Raw genomic sequence first — 20,428 nt, forward strand, 5'->3', positions numbered from 1 at the left:
AAGCAAATTTGTACAAACCGAGTATAAATATAGGTGCAGAGAAATTCATTGCAGTCAGAAAAAAACAGAGAATAAGATCCGGTGACAAGGGGAAGATGAATTTCAAATACAAAGTCTGCCTTATGGTAACCCAACTGGATTAGGAAAAAGTCAGAGTAAAAGTGCGTAAGGAAAGTCCGAATTCAAACTAAAATCACCCTCAGCAAAAAAGGAAAATAAATACTGAAGCCTATGCACTATGCAATACTGGTGGTGCCAAAGAATGGAACAAACTGAACAGTTTGCAAAAAATCCACAAAGGAGGGAGAAAATAAATCAACTGGGAGAAAAAAATGAAACCTCGTCAATGCACGTTCTTAGAAAAGGTTTTTAAAAACACCCAAAAAAGGAATACAGTTTAAACAGGAATACAGTGGACGCATAAGAACTCATGATGTAAAAAGGATGAAACATGAATGCATGGGCTCAAAATCACAACAGAGCCCTCACCCCAAAACAATAAAAAACCTAAATATTTGAAATGGTTTTTGGCCGAATTTTATAAAATGTGCAGCAGGTGTCTTCAACCAGTCAATCGCGAGTTACCAGCAGCTCCCAGACACCACTGGATTAACTCACAGCTTTGAGTTAATTTTTAAGTAAGAACAAGGTAATATTTTCCTTTTAAAGTTAAGGGAAGGCTGTGTTTATTTTATATTATCATCATCTGGCTGCAGCTAGCAGAGTCTGATAATGTTAATGTAATTTTTTTTATCAAGCACACAATTACCAAAAAGGCATCTTGGCACTAGTGTCATTTGAAACCTGACAGTAGGGGATATAAAATACCTAAATATTTGCCTAGCAGTTAGATGAGAACATTAAACTATGGGCTGAAAAGAAAAGACTTAAGTTCCTTCCTGAACTTCAATAGTTTAGGCTGACATTAAATGACTGGATAGAGTTCCACCATTTGGAAGTGGAGTAGAAGAAACGTCTTCCTCCCCAATGGACACTTTTTATTCTGGGTATACATATCTGCCTAGTATTGCTGGACCATAGAGTACGAGAAGGGGCATATCATTTGAACATCTTGTAGGAAGCGAGGGCCAACCTGATGCAGTGCCTTATGGTAAGGCTTTGAATGTAATTCTTTCCCTAATAGGCAGCCAATGGAAGTCATAAATGGCTTCAAAGGCTGAGCAGAATTTGGGGAGGTTCTTCAGCACTCTTGCTGCCACATTTTGGACTGTTTGCAACTTATTGAGAAGACAACTGGGAGCCCATATAAAGATCAATAAAATAATCCATTTTAGATACCACAAGAACCAGGATGACACTTTTCCTAAGCTCCATGGGAAGGAAGGGCAAGATTTTCTTTGAATGTTTTAACATAAGGTAACAGGAAGAGGTTACCTGATTGGAGTGGTCAATGAAAGTGAGTTTTGAGTCAAAGACGACTACCCAAATTTCTAGCCTTCTGGGCTGGGAGTGGAAGGGGCTCGAGACTGTGTGGCCTCCAAAAGGTGTTCCAGAAGGAATCCTTACCAAATAGCACTATTTTGTGCATCCAATTTTAAGAAATTCTTCTGCATCCAATTAGCGATGCTAGTCATACTTGTTCTAAAATCCTTTGCCACTTTTTCAGGTTCTGCAGTAACCGATACCACTATTTGGGTATCACTGGCATAAAAGAATGCAGAGAACCAGCAGGATCGAACTAGTTCAATTAATGTAGTGCTGTAGGCATTAGGCAAAGTCTAACTTATTGAAGATCCCCTAGACCCCACAAGGAAGTGAAAATGGGGCAAAGGTAAAATCTTCCAAAGGTACCAATTGCCCTCTGTTTGACAAAAACAACCTGGTCAGTTTCAGACCAGTACTGTTGATGCTTATATTTTCTAAACGGCTTACCAAAGAGAAATGGGTAACCGTATCAAATAAAGCCAAAAGATCCAATTAGATCAAGGCTGCATTAATCTCCTCTATCTATAATGGATCTGATGTCTTCAGTCACTGCCGATAAGGTTGACTCTGTACAGTAGTAAGGTCTAAACTCGTGTTGAGCAGGATCCAGACAGTCCGTATTTTCGAAGACGGTGGTGATCTCCTGATTCATGGCCTTTTCTAAAATTTCATCGGGAAGAGAAAAGACCAATTTGGATCTGTAATACTTTACATCTTAGGGATCGAGGGAAGGAGTCTTTAGAAGTGGCAAAATCGATGCCTTTTTCCAAGCATCTGGAAAAAAGACAGATATTGCAACCCCCACCCAAACTGACCCCTACCCTACCATGGTATGGGCAAATTGGAGAGGCGCCGATCTACCGTCCTGATGAGACCACGGTAATTAACTGGAAGGGTCGAAACATTGACTATACAGGGACTATTTCATATAAATTATGTCTTCTAAGAATCGCCTTTGCTTAAGTTGTATTGTACGAAAGTATTTACAGCCCTGTTTTTGTGTACAAAATGTGGATCGGACTGTTTTATCATCATATCACTTTCATCTTGAGCACTGCGCAGTCATCACTCAACGATTTATATATACCCTTGCTGCTGAGAATACAATTAGAATTTTTGGAAATGAAAAGACTTAATCTGAATTCTAATCATGATAAAAATGGTGAATTAATATCTGCCCAGGGCCTGCATATGTGATACAGACCCGTGAGATAGTGAACTCATAGACCTCTGTAGTTGTTCACAGAGCGCATGGAAAGTGCTTATAGGAGTCTCCGCTTGTCACTTCTGGAGCAGAATGATGTCGACACTGAGCTGGATGTTGTCTCCTACTCTGCTTTAAAGTTGGAGGACCCAGTCTGGCGTGTGGGGGATATTCACAAGGTGAGGAATCTGCAGGTACAGGAGTATCCACCAGAAAGAGCGTTACGAAGGCAAGTAACTGGTTTGTTATGTTTTCATGGTGTCGTATATTATCTCATTCTGGGTGGTGAACTCTGCTCGCGGAGTTTTCCGCGGAGCTCGCATAGATCCTAAAAACTCCGGTTCATGAAGCATAGCAAGGTTTTTTCTACGCTCGCGCTCTTCAACGTCATGTGCTGGAGCGGGGAAAATCCACCTCCTGATGAGATTTTAACTTGCTCGCGCCCGCCATGGTCTAGTTGGCGAGCAAAATCAACCTCCTGGGGCTATTTCTCAAAGCGGGTGGTCGGATTTTTCAATGCGAGTGGTCGCGGCAGGTCACAACCACTCGCGTTGAGAAACCTTCCTTCACATTGACAAAGCTGCCGCTCGAGTAGAAGCAGCTGCACCCTCTTGCGCTGCACATGGTGCCATTCGTGATTATTTTTACAGGGCGGGACAAACACCAGGAGATCAAAATCACCAAAAACGGCATGACCCTTACGCACTCCACTGCTAGTGGAACTCCGCGTAGACCGCCAGAGTTTTTTATCACTTTGCAGAGTTCCTCATTGAGGAACTCTGCATAGGCTTAATCTTATCGTGAAAATATAGATATCAGTCATATGTTAAGAAACAAGGGTGAGTAGAAACCTTTTGGGTGGAGTAAAATTTAAGACATTATTATTGTGATTTTTTTAGTAATCAGTTGATTTTTGCAACCACTGACACTTCTTTGTCTAAAGTAAAGACCTTGAGAGTAGTGTAACTTTCAGATACTCAAATTGTGGATTCTGTTGCAATTAAAAATATTTCCAGGCCTGAAATTTCTTTGGAGGTTGCATGTGGGCAGCCTAAGTTATCCTGCAGGAGTTTTTTGATGAATCCTATTACAACTACAATATGTGCTCTCTCATGTAAAGTCAGATTGTTAGAAGCTTTTCTGCAACTCAAGATACGCCTTATTTTTCACCTCATGTGGATGTATTTCTCATGTTTAGTGAGATCTCCTTTCTGAGTAAAATGTTTCTGGCTTTCTCCACCTGTATAAGGCTTTAGTCCAGTGTGACTTCTCTCTTGTGAAGTGACATAGTTTTCAAGACTAAACCTTATCTGACATTCAGAAAACACATAAGGCTTTTATTCCCTCGTGTGAGTTCGCTCATGTCAAGTGAGAAGTAATTTGTAACCAATACTTTGCTTGCATTTCGAGCACTCATAAGGTTTTACCCCAGAGTGGCATCTCTCATGAAGCATAACACTGTCTTTCAGATTCAAGCTTTTATGACATAAGGATTTTCTCCAGTGTCAATTTTCTCATGGTGAGATACCGTTTTTCTCTGCAGCTTTTCTGGCATTCAGAGCACTCATAAGGTTTTCCATCAGTATAGAGTCGTTTATGGTTAGTGAGGCTGTGCCTATCAAATAGGAATTTCTGGCATTCACAGCATTGGTAATGTTTTACCCCTGTGTGCGTCTGCTCATGAAGAGTGAAATTGAGTTTAAAATTGATGCTTTTCTGGCATTCGGAGAACTGAATTATTTAGATGGTGTGTTTTCTTATGGCGCTTGTAACCATCTCTACCGCTGAATCTTTTCTGACATTTAGAGCACTGATAATTTTTTTCACCAGTATGGATTTTCACATGTTCAGTGAGATGAGATTTTTGGCTGAAACATTTTTGGCATTCGGAGCACTGATAAGGTTTTTCCCCAGTGTGGATTCTTATATGGTAAGTGAGACTGCGTTTTTCACTGAAACATTTCTGGCATTCAGAGCACTGAAAAGGTTTTTCCCCAGTGTGGGTTCTTATATGATGAGCGAGACTGTTTTTTCCAATGAAACATTTGTGGCATTCAGAGCACTGATAAGGTTTTTCCCCAGTGTGGGTTCTTATATGCTGAGTGAGACTTCTTTTTTGAATGAAACATATCTGGCATTCAGAGCACTGATAAGGTTTTTCCCCAGTGTGGGTTCTTATATGATGAATGAGACTGTTTTTTTGACTGAAACCTTTGTGGCATTCAAAGCACTGATAAGGTTTTTCCCCAGTGTGGGTTCTTATATGCTGAGTGAGACTGCTTTTTTCACTGAAACATTTGTCGCATTCAGTGCACTGATAACGTTTTACCCAAGTGTGAATCCTTGTATGTTTAGTGAGTCTCATTTTGTCACTGAAACATCTCTGGCATTCAGAGCACTGATAAGGTTTTTCCCCAGTGTGGAATCTCACATGTGCAGTTAGAAGTGATTTAAGTTTGAAATATTTTGGGCATTCAGAGCACTTATAAGGTTTTTCCACAGTGTGGGTTATTGTATGTTGAGAAAGACTTCCTTTGTCACTGAAACATTTCTGGCATTCAGAGCACTGATAGGGGTTTTCCCCAGTGTGGGTCAATATATGCAGCATGAGATGTCTTTTTTCACTGAAACATTTCTGGCATTCAGAGCACTGATTAGTTTTTTCCCCAGTGTGGGTTTGTATATGCAGCGTGAGATGTCTTTTTTCACTGAAACATTTCTGGCATTCAGAGCACTGATAAGGTTTTTCCCCAGTGTGGAACCTCACATGTGCAGTTAGAAGTGATTTAAGTTTGAAATCTTTTGGGCATTCAGGGCACTGATAAGGTTTTTCCCCAGTGTGCGTTCTTGTATGGTGAGTGAGATAGCTTCTTTCACTGAAACATTTGTGGCATTCAGTGCACTGATAACATTTTTCCCCAGAGTGGATCTTTGTATGCCGTGTGAGACTACTTTTTATACTGAAACATTTCTGGCACTCAGAGCACTGATAAGGTTGTTCCACAGAATGGGTTATTGTATGTCGAGAAAGACTTTGTTTGTTATAAAACCTTTCCTGGCATTCAGAGCACTGATAAGGTTTTTCCCCAGTGTGGAATCTCAAATGTGCAGTTAGAAGTGATTTACGGTTGAATTGTTTTGGGCATTCAGAGCACTGATAAGGGTTTTCTCCAGAGTGGATTCTTGTATGTTCAATTAGTCTGCTTTTGCAACTGAAACATTTCTGGCATTCAGAGCACTGAAAAGGTTTATCCCCAGTGTGGGTTCTTCTATGCCGAGTGAGACTGTTTTTGTCAATGAAACATTTCTGGCAAACCATGCACTGATAAGGTTTATTCCCAGTGTGGATTATTCTATGACGAGTGAGACTGGTTTTGTAAATGAAACATTTCTGGCATTCAGAGCACTGGTAAGGTTTTTTGCCAGAGTGGGTTATTACATGTCGAGAAAGACTTTGTTTGTTACAAAACCTTTCCTGGCATTCAGAGCACTGATAAGGGTTTTCCCCAGAGTGGATTCTCATATGTTCAGTGAAATAAGATTTACGGTTGAAACTTTTTTGGCATTCACCGCACTGGTAAAGTTTTTCCAAAGAGTGGGTTAATGCATGTCGATATAGGCTCGGTTTGATACTAAACCTTTTCTGGCATTCAGCGCACTGATAAGGTTTTTCTCCAGTGTGGATTCTCATATGCTCAGTGAGATAAGATTTACGCCTGAAACTTTTTTGGCATACATTGCACTGAGAGTGGTTTCCCCCAGTGTGCATTCTGTCAAATTCTGTGAGATAAGATTTATGGCTGTATCTTTTTTGGCACAGGTAACTTTTTTCCCCAACTTCGGTTATTTTGCCTCGATTGAGGCGGGTTTGAACACTGAATATGTTCTCACAGTCCGTGTTTTTATAAGGTTTATTCCTAGAGTTAATATCTCTATGTTTAGTATTCTCTTGCTTATATGCCACGGTAAGGGTGAACCTGATTTTAGAGTTGGGCTTGTTTAGATAATGTTCAGCACTTATCTCTAAAAGAAATTGTGTGTAATCTTCTTAACACTTGAATTGAGCAAAATGTCTGGAAGCAGCCCTGTAACACATGTTGACATTTTTCTACCAGATAATAGTCTTTAGGTGATAGCCTATCCGGCAGCAACTTATTTTGTGACTGAAGTTTTTCTCAAGTCTATTTGAATAGGTTCTTAGCAATGCAGTAATAAGGTGTTAGTCTGATATTTAATTAATAAACTGATAAGTACCTTTTTGCACTGACGTAAAGGCAGTAACTGAGAGGGTTAGACCGTGCACAGTAATATTGAAAATCATTAGTCGCAGAACATCAGCTCCTTTTACCAATTCTATGTTTGGTGTAAGGTTAAGGTTTGTAGTCCTGAAGATGAGGATTTATTTACATTAGCTATAGCGCCACGGTGCTCCTTTAATCCATTTTTATATTTAACAGTTTTACATATAACTCCTGCACAACAGATAATGTTGAGGCGATTTACATAGAATTACAGAACAGTACTCAATAAAAAGGAAACAATCTGAGATGGTCATGAACACAATAAAATGGTGAACTTTTAAGGTTTTCGCAAGAGTGAGCAGAGTGGGCCGAGGTGTTATATCCCGAGGTAGATAGTCTCAAACTTGCGAAACTGGTTAAAACGGTTGTTGAACAAAGGTGATTTTCCAATCTTTTGGTTGTTAACGTGTCAGCTTCAGAGTCTTCTTTCAGCGTCTTTTCTTTGCGATATCCAGAAGAAACTTTTGTTGTAACTTTCTTTGATGCAGTGTGTGCTTCCTCTCTAGAATTACATGATGCTTTAGATGAACGTTATTCTGTCATGCTGAGGCAATTGATCTTTCTGATAATATTTCAGATGAGGATGCTGAAGTGGTCTTTCTAAATTATTTCTGATGCTGTGTGCACAGAAATGCCTTTGCTCTGGGTTAATGAAAAGCAAAATTAGAGACTTCACTTACAGGTATAGTACTTTCCTCGACACACTTAGATATTTGGAAAATGTTTAAACGTAGAATGCTGGATGTCCTTCAGTTTTTCAAAATAATCCTTCTTATGGCACTGACATTCAGTTGCTTAGTGCTAAATCTTGCTTTCTTCGTCCGTAATTTCAATCACCTAAAGTATTAAAATTAAATAGTTAATACATGTACATTTCCAAAAATATAATGTACAAGCCAAATCAATGCAGAATTTTGAAAATGTTGAGCTGTTTTTCAGACAGAGCATAGTGTGGAATGGTAGCATGAGAGTACTTGGATGTAGGAGTGAGGATTTGTAGAATTTTACATTTTTTATTAAGGATACATGTACCCAATGGAGTTGTAACATAGAATCCCAAAGACAAATATTAAAGTCGTATGGACTGGCACCAAACAGATATATACTATTAATTAATTTGTAATGCAGATTTCTGGGAACGGAATGACTCCTCCACGGACAACAGGCGTTTTACCCTGCCCTGAGTTACCACCTACTTGTAGCTGGTATCCTGACTTTTGAGTTTTGGCAAATCTCAAGCAAATTTCAAGCAAATCTATTGTGTGCTGCAAGGATTATGCCTAGACCAATCCCTCAACTATGGTCCAGAGTATGAATCAAGGCGTACTTTCATGTGTTCATTTTATTCCACTTGATTATCAGTTGTTAGGTTTTTCTGCACCTGGATTTACTGGGTGCAGAAAATCAGGACACAATTTTTTTCCAGACAGAAAAATTAGACTGAAAAGACACATAAGACTCTGGGTGCAGCAGAAGCAGCCAAGACTTATGCTGTTTTTTATCTAACTGGGGGAAACACACAATTCTTCCCTCTGTTGGTGTTCACAGTCGTTGTCGGCCTGTAATTCGGCAGAGCGTATCGAGTAGAGGCGAGGGGCCGAGCCGAGCAGGAGTTGACAAGCAAGCGGAGAGGAGTCTGGGACGACTGCCAGGGTTTGCTTTGTGACCGGTTCCCACTGCCGAAGGTTTCTCCCGCTTCACCCGCGTCCTGTTATACGGGCTCTTTAAGTTCTATGGATCGCTGTGGGGGCAGGAACGTCCGCCGCCGGCACCGCTGTGCTAAGGCGCTGCTGGTGCTGCTCGTGCGGCGGCCGCTGCAGGGGTCAAAGGAAGCTTGGCCTGCGGTGCTGCTGGTGCGGCGGCTGCTCCAGGGCACAGAGGCACAGAGGAGCACAGAGGGCACAGAGGAGCCTTGGACTGCCGCCTGATTTTACGTATATACCAAGCATTGAGCAGAGCAGAGCTGAGCCGAGGAGCGGAGGGAAGTGCCTACATCTGCCATCTGTAGTGGGACTGTCTCGGGATCCCGCTCTTGCTCCTCAAGGATTGCCAGCATTCTCCCTTGTACTCTTGACAGCGACGAATAGCAACGAACAAGCAATGAACAGTGAGTAGTGAGTGACAAGTTGAAAGAGGTGTGTGGCGAGTACTTAAGGTTGATCTGTCCGTAAGTCGCTGAGACATTGGAGTCTGTAATAAGTCTGTAATACAAAGTCTGAGAAATTATGCAAAGGGGAAAGTGACAATAGACTTTGACCCTGTTGAAGCACCCCTCGACCCCTGAATTACTCTGCATGCCTAGACTACAGCACTACCCGGAGCTGGGATATTAACCCCTTGAGTGCTCATGACGAGCTGAGCTCGTCATGGCACACAGTGCACATGTGCTCATAATGAGCCCAGCTCATCATGACACCCAGAACCGGAAATCCCTCTGGTGCGGGCACCAGAGGGATTCCCTTTTCTCCCCCAAAGCCTCAGCTCCCGAGACCCCCTCTGGTTTCCCTGAAATGACGATCAGCGTGCACGTCGCGCTGACGTCATTTCAGTGAAACCGAAACTGAAATGAGCCTAGAGGCTCATTTTCAGTTAGAGTTTCTACATGCTCAGGGGGCTAACTCAGGAAAGGTATCGTTGGAAAGGGCAGACTCTCCCCTTTCCAATGGTACCCCTCCTTAGTGGATCCCTGCTTGGCGATCCCCAAGCAGGGATCCACCCACTAGGCACCAGGAAGGGGGGAGCAGCCTCTGGGCAAGAGCCTTCGCTCCACCATAAAAATGTTGGCATCATTAGTCTTTCTGCCCCCTTGGGGGGATAGATGGGGGCAGTAGCCCCCAATCTGCCCCCCGGTGGGTAGAAAGTCCACTGGACACCAGGGATTTTTTATGGGATATGGATTAGGGGTGGGGGCTGCCCAAAAAGGGCATGCCGATGCCCCCACCCCTCAGCCACAATAATTACAGTCTTTCTGCACCCCCTGGGGGACAGATAGGGCAGTAGCCCCTAATCTGCCCCCCGGGGGGCAGAAAGCTCATTAAATGACACAGATTTTGTTTTTGCACCATTTTCTTTTAGAGTGGGGGCTGCCCGAAATGGGCACGCCAATGCCCCCACCCAAGCCACCAGTACAGCCTTTCTGCCCCCCCTGGGATGCAGAGTGGGCAGTAGCCACCAATCTTCCCCCCAAGGGGGGCAGAAAGCCCACTAAGCGCCAGGGATTTTGTTTTTGCACCATTTTTTTTAGGGTGAGGGCTGCTTGTAACGGCCAAGCCAATGCCCCCACCCGCGCCACCATTACAGCCTTTCTGCCCCCCTGGGGGGCTGTAGCCCCCAATCTGCACCCCTGGGGGGGGTAAAAATCCCACTAGAAGCCAGGGTTATTTCGGGGCAAATCTGAATTAGGGTGGGGGCTGCCCAAAATGGGCATGCCTATGCCCCACCTCCTCCCTGGCAAAAAATTACAGCCTTCATGCCCCCCCTGGGGGGGCAGATGGAGCACTAGACACCAGGGATTTTTTTGGGCACATTTTTATTAGGGTGGGGACATTGGCATGCCCGTTTTTGGCAACCCCCAACCTAATTAGAATTAGCTCAAAAAAATCCCTGGCGTCTAGTAGGCTTCCTGCTCCCCCTGGGAGGCAGATGGGGGCATTAGCAAAAAGCCCACTAGTCGCCAGGGATTTATTTTTTGGCAAATTTGAATTAGGATGGGGATGCCCAAAACAGACATGCCCATGCCCCCACCCACTTCCCTGCAAATATTACAGCCTTCCTGCCCCCCGGGGGGGGGGGAAGCCCAGTAGACACCAGGGATTTTTGGGGCAAATTTTAATTAGGGTGAGGGCATTGGCATGCCCGTTTTGGGCAGCCCCCACCCTCATTAAAATTTGACCAAAAAACTCCCTGGTGTCTAGTGGACTTTCAGACTCCCTGAGGGGCAGGTTGGGGCATTAGCCCCCAATCTGCCCCCCGGGGTGCAAAAAGCCCACTAGACCCCAGGGATTTTTGGGAAATTTTGTATTAGGGTGGGGGCATTGGCATGCCCATTTTTGGCAACCCCTACCCTAATTAAAATGTCCTCAATAAAATCCCTGGCGTCTAGTAGGCTTTCTGCCCCCCTGGGGGGTAGATGGGGGTATTAGCCCCCAATCGGAACCCCCGGGGGAGCGAAAAGCCCACTAGTTGCCAGGGATTTTTTTAGGCAAATTAGAATTAGGGTGGGAGCTGGCCAAAACAGGTGTGTTCATGCCCCCACTCCCTCCTCCGCAAAACTTATAGCCTTCCCGCCTTTCCTAGGGGCAGATGGGGGCATTAGCCGCCAATATGCCCCCCAGGGGGGCAAACAGTAGACGCCAGGGAGTTTTTTGGGCACATTTTAATTAGGGTGAGGGCATTGGCATGCCCGTTTTGGGCAGCCCCCACCCTCATTAAAATTTGCCCAAAAAACTCCCTGGCGTCTAGTGGACATTCAACCCCCCGGGGGGGGCAGATTGGTGGCATTAGCACCCAATCTGCCCATCCGGGAGGGGCAAAAAGCCCTGTAGACGCCAGGGTTTTTTTGGGAAAAATAAAACACATAAGCTGATGGACGGAATGTTGCACATTGGCAAAATATTCACCCACAACCACAGATCTGGGTTTAATCCATCGTTATTTTGCTCACCACGCCACACCAGTTCAGACATGGCACTATGCAAATCACTCTTGACCCTGTGCCTCATGTTTTAAAAAATGTATAGGTTTGCTAGGTTTCCCTAGGTGCTGGCAGGGCTAGGGTTCAAAAACTACAGCTAGGCACTTTGTCGAAAAAGGGTTATTTTTCAATGCGAAACTGAGGTGGGACCATGTTGCGTTTTGCGTCGTTTCCTGTCGCAGGCACTAGGCCGACCCAAACAACTACGGTACCATTTTTCTCATAAGACTTTGGTGAATGCGGGGTGGGTGAAAATTTGTGGATCCAGCAGATTCCAGAACTTTTCTCCACAGAAATGTGGGGGAAAATGTGTTTTTCTTGGCAATTTTTTAGGTTTGCAAGTGATTCTGGGTAACAGAACCTGGTGGGAGGGAGTCAAGTCACCCCATCCTGGATTCCCCTGGGTGTCTAGTTTTCAAAACTGTATAGGTTTGCTAGGTTTCCCTAGGTGCCGGCAGAGCTAGGATTAAAAAACTACAGCTAGGCACTTTGCCAAAAAAGGGTCATTTTTCATTGCAAAATTAAGGTGTGACCACCTTGCGTTTTGCGGTGTTTCCTGTCGCATGCACTAGGCCGACCCACACAAGTGAGGTACATTTTTCTTATAAGACTTTGGGGAGCGCGGGGTGGGTGGAAATTTGTGGATCCACACAGATTCCAGAACTTTCCACCACAGAAATGTGGGGAAAAATGTGTTTTTTTGTACAATTCTTTATGTTTGCATGGGATTCTGAGTAACAGAACCTGGTGGGAGGGAGTCATGTCACCCCCTCCTGGATTCCCCTGCGTGTACAGTTTAAAAAAATTTATAGGTTTGCTAGGTTACCCTAGGTGCTGGCAGGGCTAGGGTTCAAAAACGACAGCTAGGCACTTTGTTGAAAAAGGGTTATTTTTCAATGCGAAACTGAGGTGGGACCATGTTGCGTTTTGCGCCGTTTCCTGTCGCAGGCACTAGGCCGACCCAAACAACTAAGGTACCATTTTTCTCATAAGACTTTGGGGAATGCGGGGTGGGTGAAAATTTGTGGATCCAGCAGATTCCAGAACTTTTCTCCACAGAAATGTGGGGGAAAATGTGTTTTTCTTGGCAATTTTTTAGGTTTGCAAGTGATTCTGGGTAACAGAACCTGGTGGGAGGGAGTCAAGTCACCCCATCCTGGATTCCCCTGGGTGTCTAGTTTTCAAAACTGTATAGGTTTGCTACGTTTCCCTAGGTGCCGGCAGAGCTAGGATTAAAAAACTACAGCTAGGCACTTTGCCAAAAAAGGGTCATTTTTCATTGCAAAATTAAGGTGTGACCACCTTGCGTTTTGCGGTGTTTCCTGTCGCATGCACTAGGCCGACCCACACAAGTGAGGTACATTTTTCTTATAAGACTTTGGGGAGCGCGGGGTGGGTGGAAATTTGTGGATCCACACAGATTCCAGAACTTTCCACCACAGAAATGTGGGGAAAATGTGTTTTATTGTACAATTCTTTATGTTTGCAAGGGATTCTGAGTAACAGAACCTGGTGGGAGGGAGTCATGTCACCCCCTCCTGGATTCCCCTGCGTGTACAGTTTAAAAAAAGTATAGGTTTGCTAGGTTACCCTAGGTGCTGGCAGGGCTAGGGTTCAAAAACTACAGCTAGGCACTTTGTTGAAAAAGGGTTATTTTTCAATGCGAAACTGAGGTGTGACCATGTTGCGTTTTGCGCCGTTTCCTGTCGCAGGCACTAGGCCGACCCAAACAACTAAGGTACCATTTTTCTCATAAGACTTTGGGGAATGCGGGGTGGGTGAAAATTTGTGGATCCACGCAGATTCCAGAACTTTCCACCACAGAAATGTGTGGGAAAATGTGTTTTTTTGGCAATTTTTAGGTCTTGTGACCTACAATGCGCGCAAGCGCATTGAGGGATCGAGAATTCAAGTGCTCAAAATCCTCATGAAACCACCAGCTTTTTGCTGGCGTTTTCATGAAGTTCACGGGCCACAGGCACGTGCTTTTGGGCCATAAACTTGCATAGCCAGCTTCCCCCAGGCCGTAGCAGCACTCCTCCCACACCAGCACCTCCCCTCGCAAACACAGCCTTTACTTCTCCTCCCCTAACTTTGCCGTCAGAACTCTGCTCTCCCCTCAGGCGCCGTGACATACTTCAAAGGCTTATCACTTCACACGGCCGCAGGCCGTGCAACCAGAGCACTTCAGTTGGTGCGCAGCCCCCCTCCCAGCACTGCCTTGTTTTCCCTTTCTTTTCTTTTTCTTTACATTTCCTTTTAACCGTTTTACTTGGTCGTTAGTCGTTTATTAGAAGATTCTTAAACTATCAACAACAATTACAATACAGCAGCTGAAACAACAGCACTTTGAAATCGAGCGTTTTGTGTTTTTTTACAATATATTTAGTATTGTTAAGTTGTACTGTATTCTTCTCCTTTCTGCTACCCAGGCTCCGCATTTCACCCATTGAAATAACTTTAGAGCAGCATAAAAGGGTATACAAACAAAGTAATGTAACTAAACAGAACATATATTCTTAACTAAATGTGGCATATACATGGATAATATATGGAACGTATGTAAGCATAACATACCATATGTAAAGTGCAGAGTGCAGATTCAGAGTGCAGTGTGCAGAGGGCAGATGGTGAGTGCAGATTGTGGGTGCAGATTGTGGGTGCAGATTGTGGGTGCAGATTGTGGGTGCAGATTCAGAGTGCAGATTCAGAGTGCAGATTCAGAGTGCAGATTGTGGGTGCAGATTCAGAGTGCAGATTCAGGGTGCAGATTGTGGGTGCAGATTGTGGGTGCAGATTGTGGGTGCAGATTGTGGGTGCAGATTCAGAGTGCAGATTCAGAGTGCATATTGTGGGTGCAGATTGTGGGTGCAGATTGTGGGTGCAGATTGTGGGTGCAGATTCAGAGTGCAGATTGTGGGTGCAGATTGTGGGTGCAGATTGTGGGTGCAGATTCAGAGTGCAGATTCAGAGTGCAGATTCAGAGTGCAGATTGTGGGTGCAGATTGTGGGTGCAGATTGTGGGTGCAGATTCAGAGTGCAGATTGTGGGTGCAGATTGTGGGTGCAGATTGTAGGTGCAGATTGTGGGTGCAGATTCAGAGTGCAGATTCAGAGTGCAGATTGTGGGTGCAGATTGTGGGTGCAGATTGTGGGTGCAGATTGTGGGTGCAGATTCAGAGTGCGGATTGTGGGTGTGGATTGTGGGTACAGATTGTGGGTGCAGATTGTGGGTGCAGATTATGGGTGCAGATTCAGGGTGCAGATTCAGAGTGCAGATTGTGGGTGCAGATTGTGGGTGCAGATTGTGGGTGCAGATTGTGGGTGCAGATTCAGAGTGCAGATTGTGGGTGCAGATTGTGGGTGCAGATTTAGAGTGCAGATTCAGGGTGCAGATTGTGGGTGCAGATTTCAGGGTGCAGATTCAGAGTGCAGATTGTGGGTGCAGATTGTGGGTGCAGATTGTGGGTGCAGATTCAGGGTGCAGATTCAGGGTGCAGATTGTGGGTGCAGATTGTGGGTGCAGATTGTGGGTGCAGATTGTGGGTGCAGATTCAGAGTGCAGATTCAGAGTGCAGATTCAGAGTGCAGATTGTGGGTACAGATTGTGGGTGCAGATTCAGGGTGCAGATTCAGGGTGCAGATTGTGGGTGCAGATTCAGAGTGCAGATTGTGGGTGCAGATTGTGGGTGCAGATTTTGGGTGCAGATTGTGGGTGCAGATTGTGGGTGCAGATTCAGAGTGCAGATTCAGGGTGCAGATTGTGGGTGCAGATTGTGGGTGCAGATTGTGGGTGCAGATTGTGGGTGCAGATTCAGAGTGCAGATTCAGAGTGCAGATTCAGAGTGCAGATTCAGAGTGCAGATTGTGGGTGCAGATTGTGGGTGCAGATTGTGGGTGCAGATTGTGGGTGCAGATTCAGAGTGCAGATTCAGAGTGCAGATTCAGAGTGCAGATTCAGAGTGCAGATTGTGGGTGCAGATTGTGGGTGCAGATTCAGAGTGCAGATTCAGAGTGCAGATTGTGGGTGCAGATTGTGGGTGCAGATTCAGAGTGCAGATTCAGAGTGCAGATTCAGGGTGCAGATTGTGGGTGCAGATTGTGGGTGCAGATTGTGGGTGCAGATTGTGGGTGCAGATTGTGGGTGCAGATTCAGGGTGCAGATTCAGGGTGCAGATTGTGGGTGCAGATTGTGGGTGCAGATTCAGAGTGCAGATTGTGGGTGCAGATTGTGGGTGCAGATTGTGGGTGCAGATTCAGGGTGCAGATTCAGGGTACAGATTGTGGGTGCAAATTGTGGGTGCAGATTGTGGGTGCAGATTGTGGGTGCAGATTCGAGTGCAGATTCAGAGTGCAGATTCAGGGTGCAGATTGTGGTTGCAGATTGTGGGTGCAGATTCAGGGTGCAGATTCAGGGTGCAGATTGTGGGTGCAGATTCAGAGTGCAGATTGTGGGTGCAGATTGTGGGTGCAGATTCAGAGTGCAGATTGTGGGTGCAGATTGTGGGTGCAGATTCAGGGTGCAGATTGTGGGTGCAGATTGTGGGTGCAGATTCAGAGTGCAGATTGTGGGTGCAGTTTCAGAGTGCAGATTGTGGGTGCAGATTGTGGGTGCAGATTGTGGGTGCAGATTGTGGGTGCAGATTCAGAGTGCAGATTCAGAGTGCAGATTCAGAGTGCAGATTGTGGGTGGAGATTGTGGGTGCAGATTGTGGGTGCAGATTCAGAGTGCAGATTGTGGGTGCAGATTGTGGGTGCAGATTGTGGGTGCAGATTCAGGGTACAGATTGTGGGTGCAAATTGTGGGTGCAGATTGTGGGTGCAGATTGTGGGTGCAGATTGTGGGTGCAGATTCAGAGTGCAGATTCAGAGTGCAGATTGTGGGTGCAGATTGTGGGTGCAGATTCAGAGTGCAGATTCAGAGTGCAGATTCAGAGTGCAGATTGTGGGTGCAGATTGTGGGTGCAGATTCAGAGTGCAGATTCAGAGTGCAGATTGTGGGTGCAGATTGTGGGTGCAGATTGTGGGTGCAGATTCAGAGTGCAGATTCAGAGTGCAGATTCAGGGTGCAGATTGTGGGTGCAGATTGTGGGTGCAGATTGTGGGTGCAGATTCAGGGTGCAGATTCAGGGTGCAGATTGTGGGTGCAGATTGTGGGTGCAGATTCAGAGTGTAGATTGTGGGTGCAGATTGTGGGTGCAGATTGTGGGTGCAGATTCAGGGTGCAGATTCAGGGTACAGATTGTGGGTGCAAATTGTGGGTGCAGATTGTGGGTGCAGATTGTGGGTGCAGATTCAGAGTGCAGATTCAGAGTGCAGATTCAGGGTGCAGATTGTGGGTGCAGATTGTGGGTGCAGATTCAGGGTGCAGATTCAGGGTGCAGATTGTGGGTGCAGATTCAGAGTGCAGATTGTGGGTGCAGATTGTGGGTGCAGATTCAGAGTGCAGATTCAGGGTGCAGATTGTGGGTGCAGATTGTGGGTGCAGATTGTGGGTGCAGATTCAGAGTGCAGATTCAGAGTGCAGATTGTGGGTGCAGATTGTGGGTGCAGATTGTGGGTGCAGATTGTGGGTGCAGATTGTGGGTGCAGATTCAGAGTGCAGATTGTGGGTGCAGATTGTGGGTGCAGATTGTGGGTGCAGATTGTGGGTGCAGATTCAGAGTGCAGATTCAGAGTGCAGATTCAGAGTGCAGATTCAGGGTGCAGATTCAGGGTGCAGATTCAGAGTGCAGATTCAGAGTGCAGATTCAGAGTGCAGATTCAGGGTGCAGATTCAGAGTGCAGATTCTGGGTGCAGATTCTGGGTGCAGATTGGATTCAGAGTGCAGATTGTGAGTGCAGATTGTGGGTGCAGATTGTGGGTGCAGATTGTGGGTGCAGGTTCAGGGTGCAGATTCAGAGTGCAGATTCAGAGTGCAGATTCAGAGTGCAGATTCAGAGTGCAGATTGTGGGTGCAGATTGTGGGTGCAGATTGTGGGTGCAGATTGTGGGTGCAGATTGTGGGTGCAGATTCAGAGTGCAGATTCAGAGAAAACTCAGCAGCACCACCACCACAGCATCAATCTGTGCAACCATTCAACAACAACTGGTTCAATTATGTTCTCTCAATGTTTCAAGCTTTATTACAAATGTCACAAAAAGATGTTATTTCACTTCTGTTCTTGGATTTTCATCACAATAAAATACACTGAACATAATCTTCACAAACGTTATTTACAAAAATTTAAGCTATTGCCAATATAAATTACAATCACTTTTATTTAAGTATTAATTATTTAAAAAAATTAAAAGCCGTTGCTATTTGTAATATCAATACATCTAAGTCACGTAAATACAAAACATGTTGCATTACAAATGCTATAGTCGTCACATGTGCGAAAGTTATAACTATTGGCATTGAAAATGACAAAGCTATTAATGTAGCTATTTTCAAAACCAACACATAAATAAAAAAATTGTCATTTACAAGACCAATAGCTCAAACTTTCATAATGCGAGACCTATTGCATTGCAAATGCTTGTTTTTTAGGTTTACAAGGGATTCTGGGTAACAGAACCTGGTGGGAGGCAGTCAAGTCACCCCATCCTCGGTGTCTAGTTTTCAAAACTGTATAGGTTTGCTAGTTTTCCCTAGGTGCCGGCAGAACTAGGGTTAAAAAATTACAGCTAGGCACTTTGCCAAAAAAGGGTCCTTTTTCATTGCAAAATTGAGGTGTGACCACGTTGCGTTTTGCGCCGTTTCCTGTCGCGAGTACTAGGCTGACCCACACAAGTGAGGTACCATTTTTCTCATAAGACTTTAGGGAACTCGGGGTGGGTGGAAATGTGTGTATCCACACAGATTCCAGAACTTTCCACCACAAAAATGTGGGGGAAATGTGTTTTTTTTGGGCAATTTTTTAGGTTTGCAAGAGATTCTGGGTAACAGTACCTGGTGGGAGGCAGTCAAGTCACCCCATCCTGGATTCCCTTGGGTGTCTAGTTTTCAAAACTGTATATGTTTACTAGGTTTCCCTAGGTGCCGGCAGCGCTAGGGTTAAAAAACTACAGCTAGGCACTTTGCCAAAAAAGGGTAATTTTTCATTGCAAAATTGAGTTAAGACCACGTTGCGTTTTGCGCCGTTTCCTGTCGCATGCACTAGGCCGACCCACACAAGTGAGGTACATTTTTCTCATAAGACTTTGGGGAACGCGGGGTGGGTGGAAATTTGTGGATCCACACAGATTCCAGAACTTTCCACCACAGAAATGTGGGGAAAATGTGTTTTTTTGTACAATTCTTTAGGTTTGCAAGGGATTCTGAGTAACAGAACCTGGTGGGAGGGAGTCATGTCACCCCATCCTGGATTCCCCTGCGTGTCCAGTTTTAAAAAATGTATAGGTTTGCTAGGTTTCCCTAGGTGCCGGCAGAGCTAGGGTTCAAAAACTACAGCTAGGCACTTTGCCAAAAAGGGCCATTTTTCACTGCGAAATTGAGGTATGACCACGTTGCGTTTTGCACCGTTTCCAGTCGCAGGCACTAGGCAGCCCCACACAGGTGAGGTACCATTTTTCTCGGAAGACTTTGGGGAATGGGGGGTGGGTGGAAATTTGTGGATCCACACAGATTCCAGAACTTTCCACCACAGAAATGTGGGAAAATGTGTTTTTTTGGACAATTCTTTAGGTTTGCATGGGATTCTGGGTAACATAATCTGATGGGAGGCAGTCGAGTCACCCCATCCTGAATTCCCCTGGGTGTCTAGTTTTCAAAAATGTATACGTTTCCTAAGGTGCCGGCAGAGGTAGGGTTCAAAAACTATAGCTAGGCACTTTGCAAAACAAGCATTTGCAATGCAATAGGTCTCGCATTAGGAAAGTTTGAGCTATTGGTATTGTAAATGATACATTTTGTATTTATGTGTTGGTTTTGAAAATAGCGAAATTAATAGCTTTGTCATTTACAATGCATATTGTTTTAACTTTCGCAAATGTAACACCTATAGCATTTGTAATGCAATATGTTAATGTTGTTGTATTTACGTGACTTATATGTATTGATATTACAAATAACAATGGCTTTTGATTTTTTTTAATAATTAATACTTAAATAAAAGTTATTGTAATTTATAATAGCAATAGCTTAAACTTTTGTAAAGAACTGTTGTGAAGAATATGTTCAGTGTATTTAATAATGACGAAAATCCAAGAACAGAAGTGAAATATTAAAATACACAAGATGATGGACGGAATGTTGCACAATGGCAAAACATTCACCCCCAGTCACAGTTCTGGGTTTAATCCATGGTTATTTTGGTCACCAAACCACCCCAGTTCAGACATGGCCATATGCAAATCAGTCTTGACCCTGTGCCTCATGGGAACAGTCCAGACCGAACTGCAAAGCCCCGTCTTTCCTGGACCAGAATCAAGCATCCTAGGACCGGTTTCTGGCTATCAGCCGTCTTCAGCCAGGATAGCTTGACTCCAGTGGCTTAGTGAGCACGGGACCCACGTCTGGGCATACCCTTCCCACATAGAGTGAACAGCAAAATACACAAGATGATGGACGGAATGTTGCACAATGGCAAAACATTCACCCCCAGTCACAGATCTGGGTTTAATCCATCGTTATTTTGCTCACCAAACCACCCCAGTTCAGACATGGCCATATGCAAATCAGTCTTGACCCTGTGCCTCATGGGAACAGTCCAGACCGAACTGCCAAGCCACATCTTTCCTGGACCAGAATCAAGCATCCTAGGACCGGTTTCTGGCTATCAGCCGTCTTCAGCCAGGATA

At 44.7% G+C, this 20,428-nt stretch overlaps 1 protein-coding gene across 1 annotated transcript in view; it reads right to left on the reverse strand.

Moving 5' to 3' along the window:
• Positions 1–1,617: 1,617 nt before the first annotated feature.
• LOC144806311 (uncharacterized) overlaps positions 1,618–20,428 on the reverse strand; it is a 53,524-nt gene continuing 34,713 nt past the window's right edge. Inside the window, exon 3 of the mRNA XM_078672703.1 lies at positions 1,618–7,788. Coding sequence (XP_078528829.1) covers positions 4,350–6,419 — 2,070 coding nt within the window. The 5' untranslated portion in view covers positions 6,420–7,788 and the 3' untranslated portion in view covers positions 1,618–4,349. The remainder of the gene's footprint in view (positions 7,789–20,428) is intronic.

The sequence above is a fragment of the Lissotriton helveticus genome (assembly GCF_964261635.1).
Source record: "Lissotriton helveticus chromosome 1_1 unlocalized genomic scaffold, aLisHel1.1 SUPER_1_unloc_61, whole genome shotgun sequence".
Classification (NCBI taxonomy): domain Eukaryota; kingdom Metazoa; phylum Chordata; class Amphibia; order Caudata; family Salamandridae; genus Lissotriton; species Lissotriton helveticus.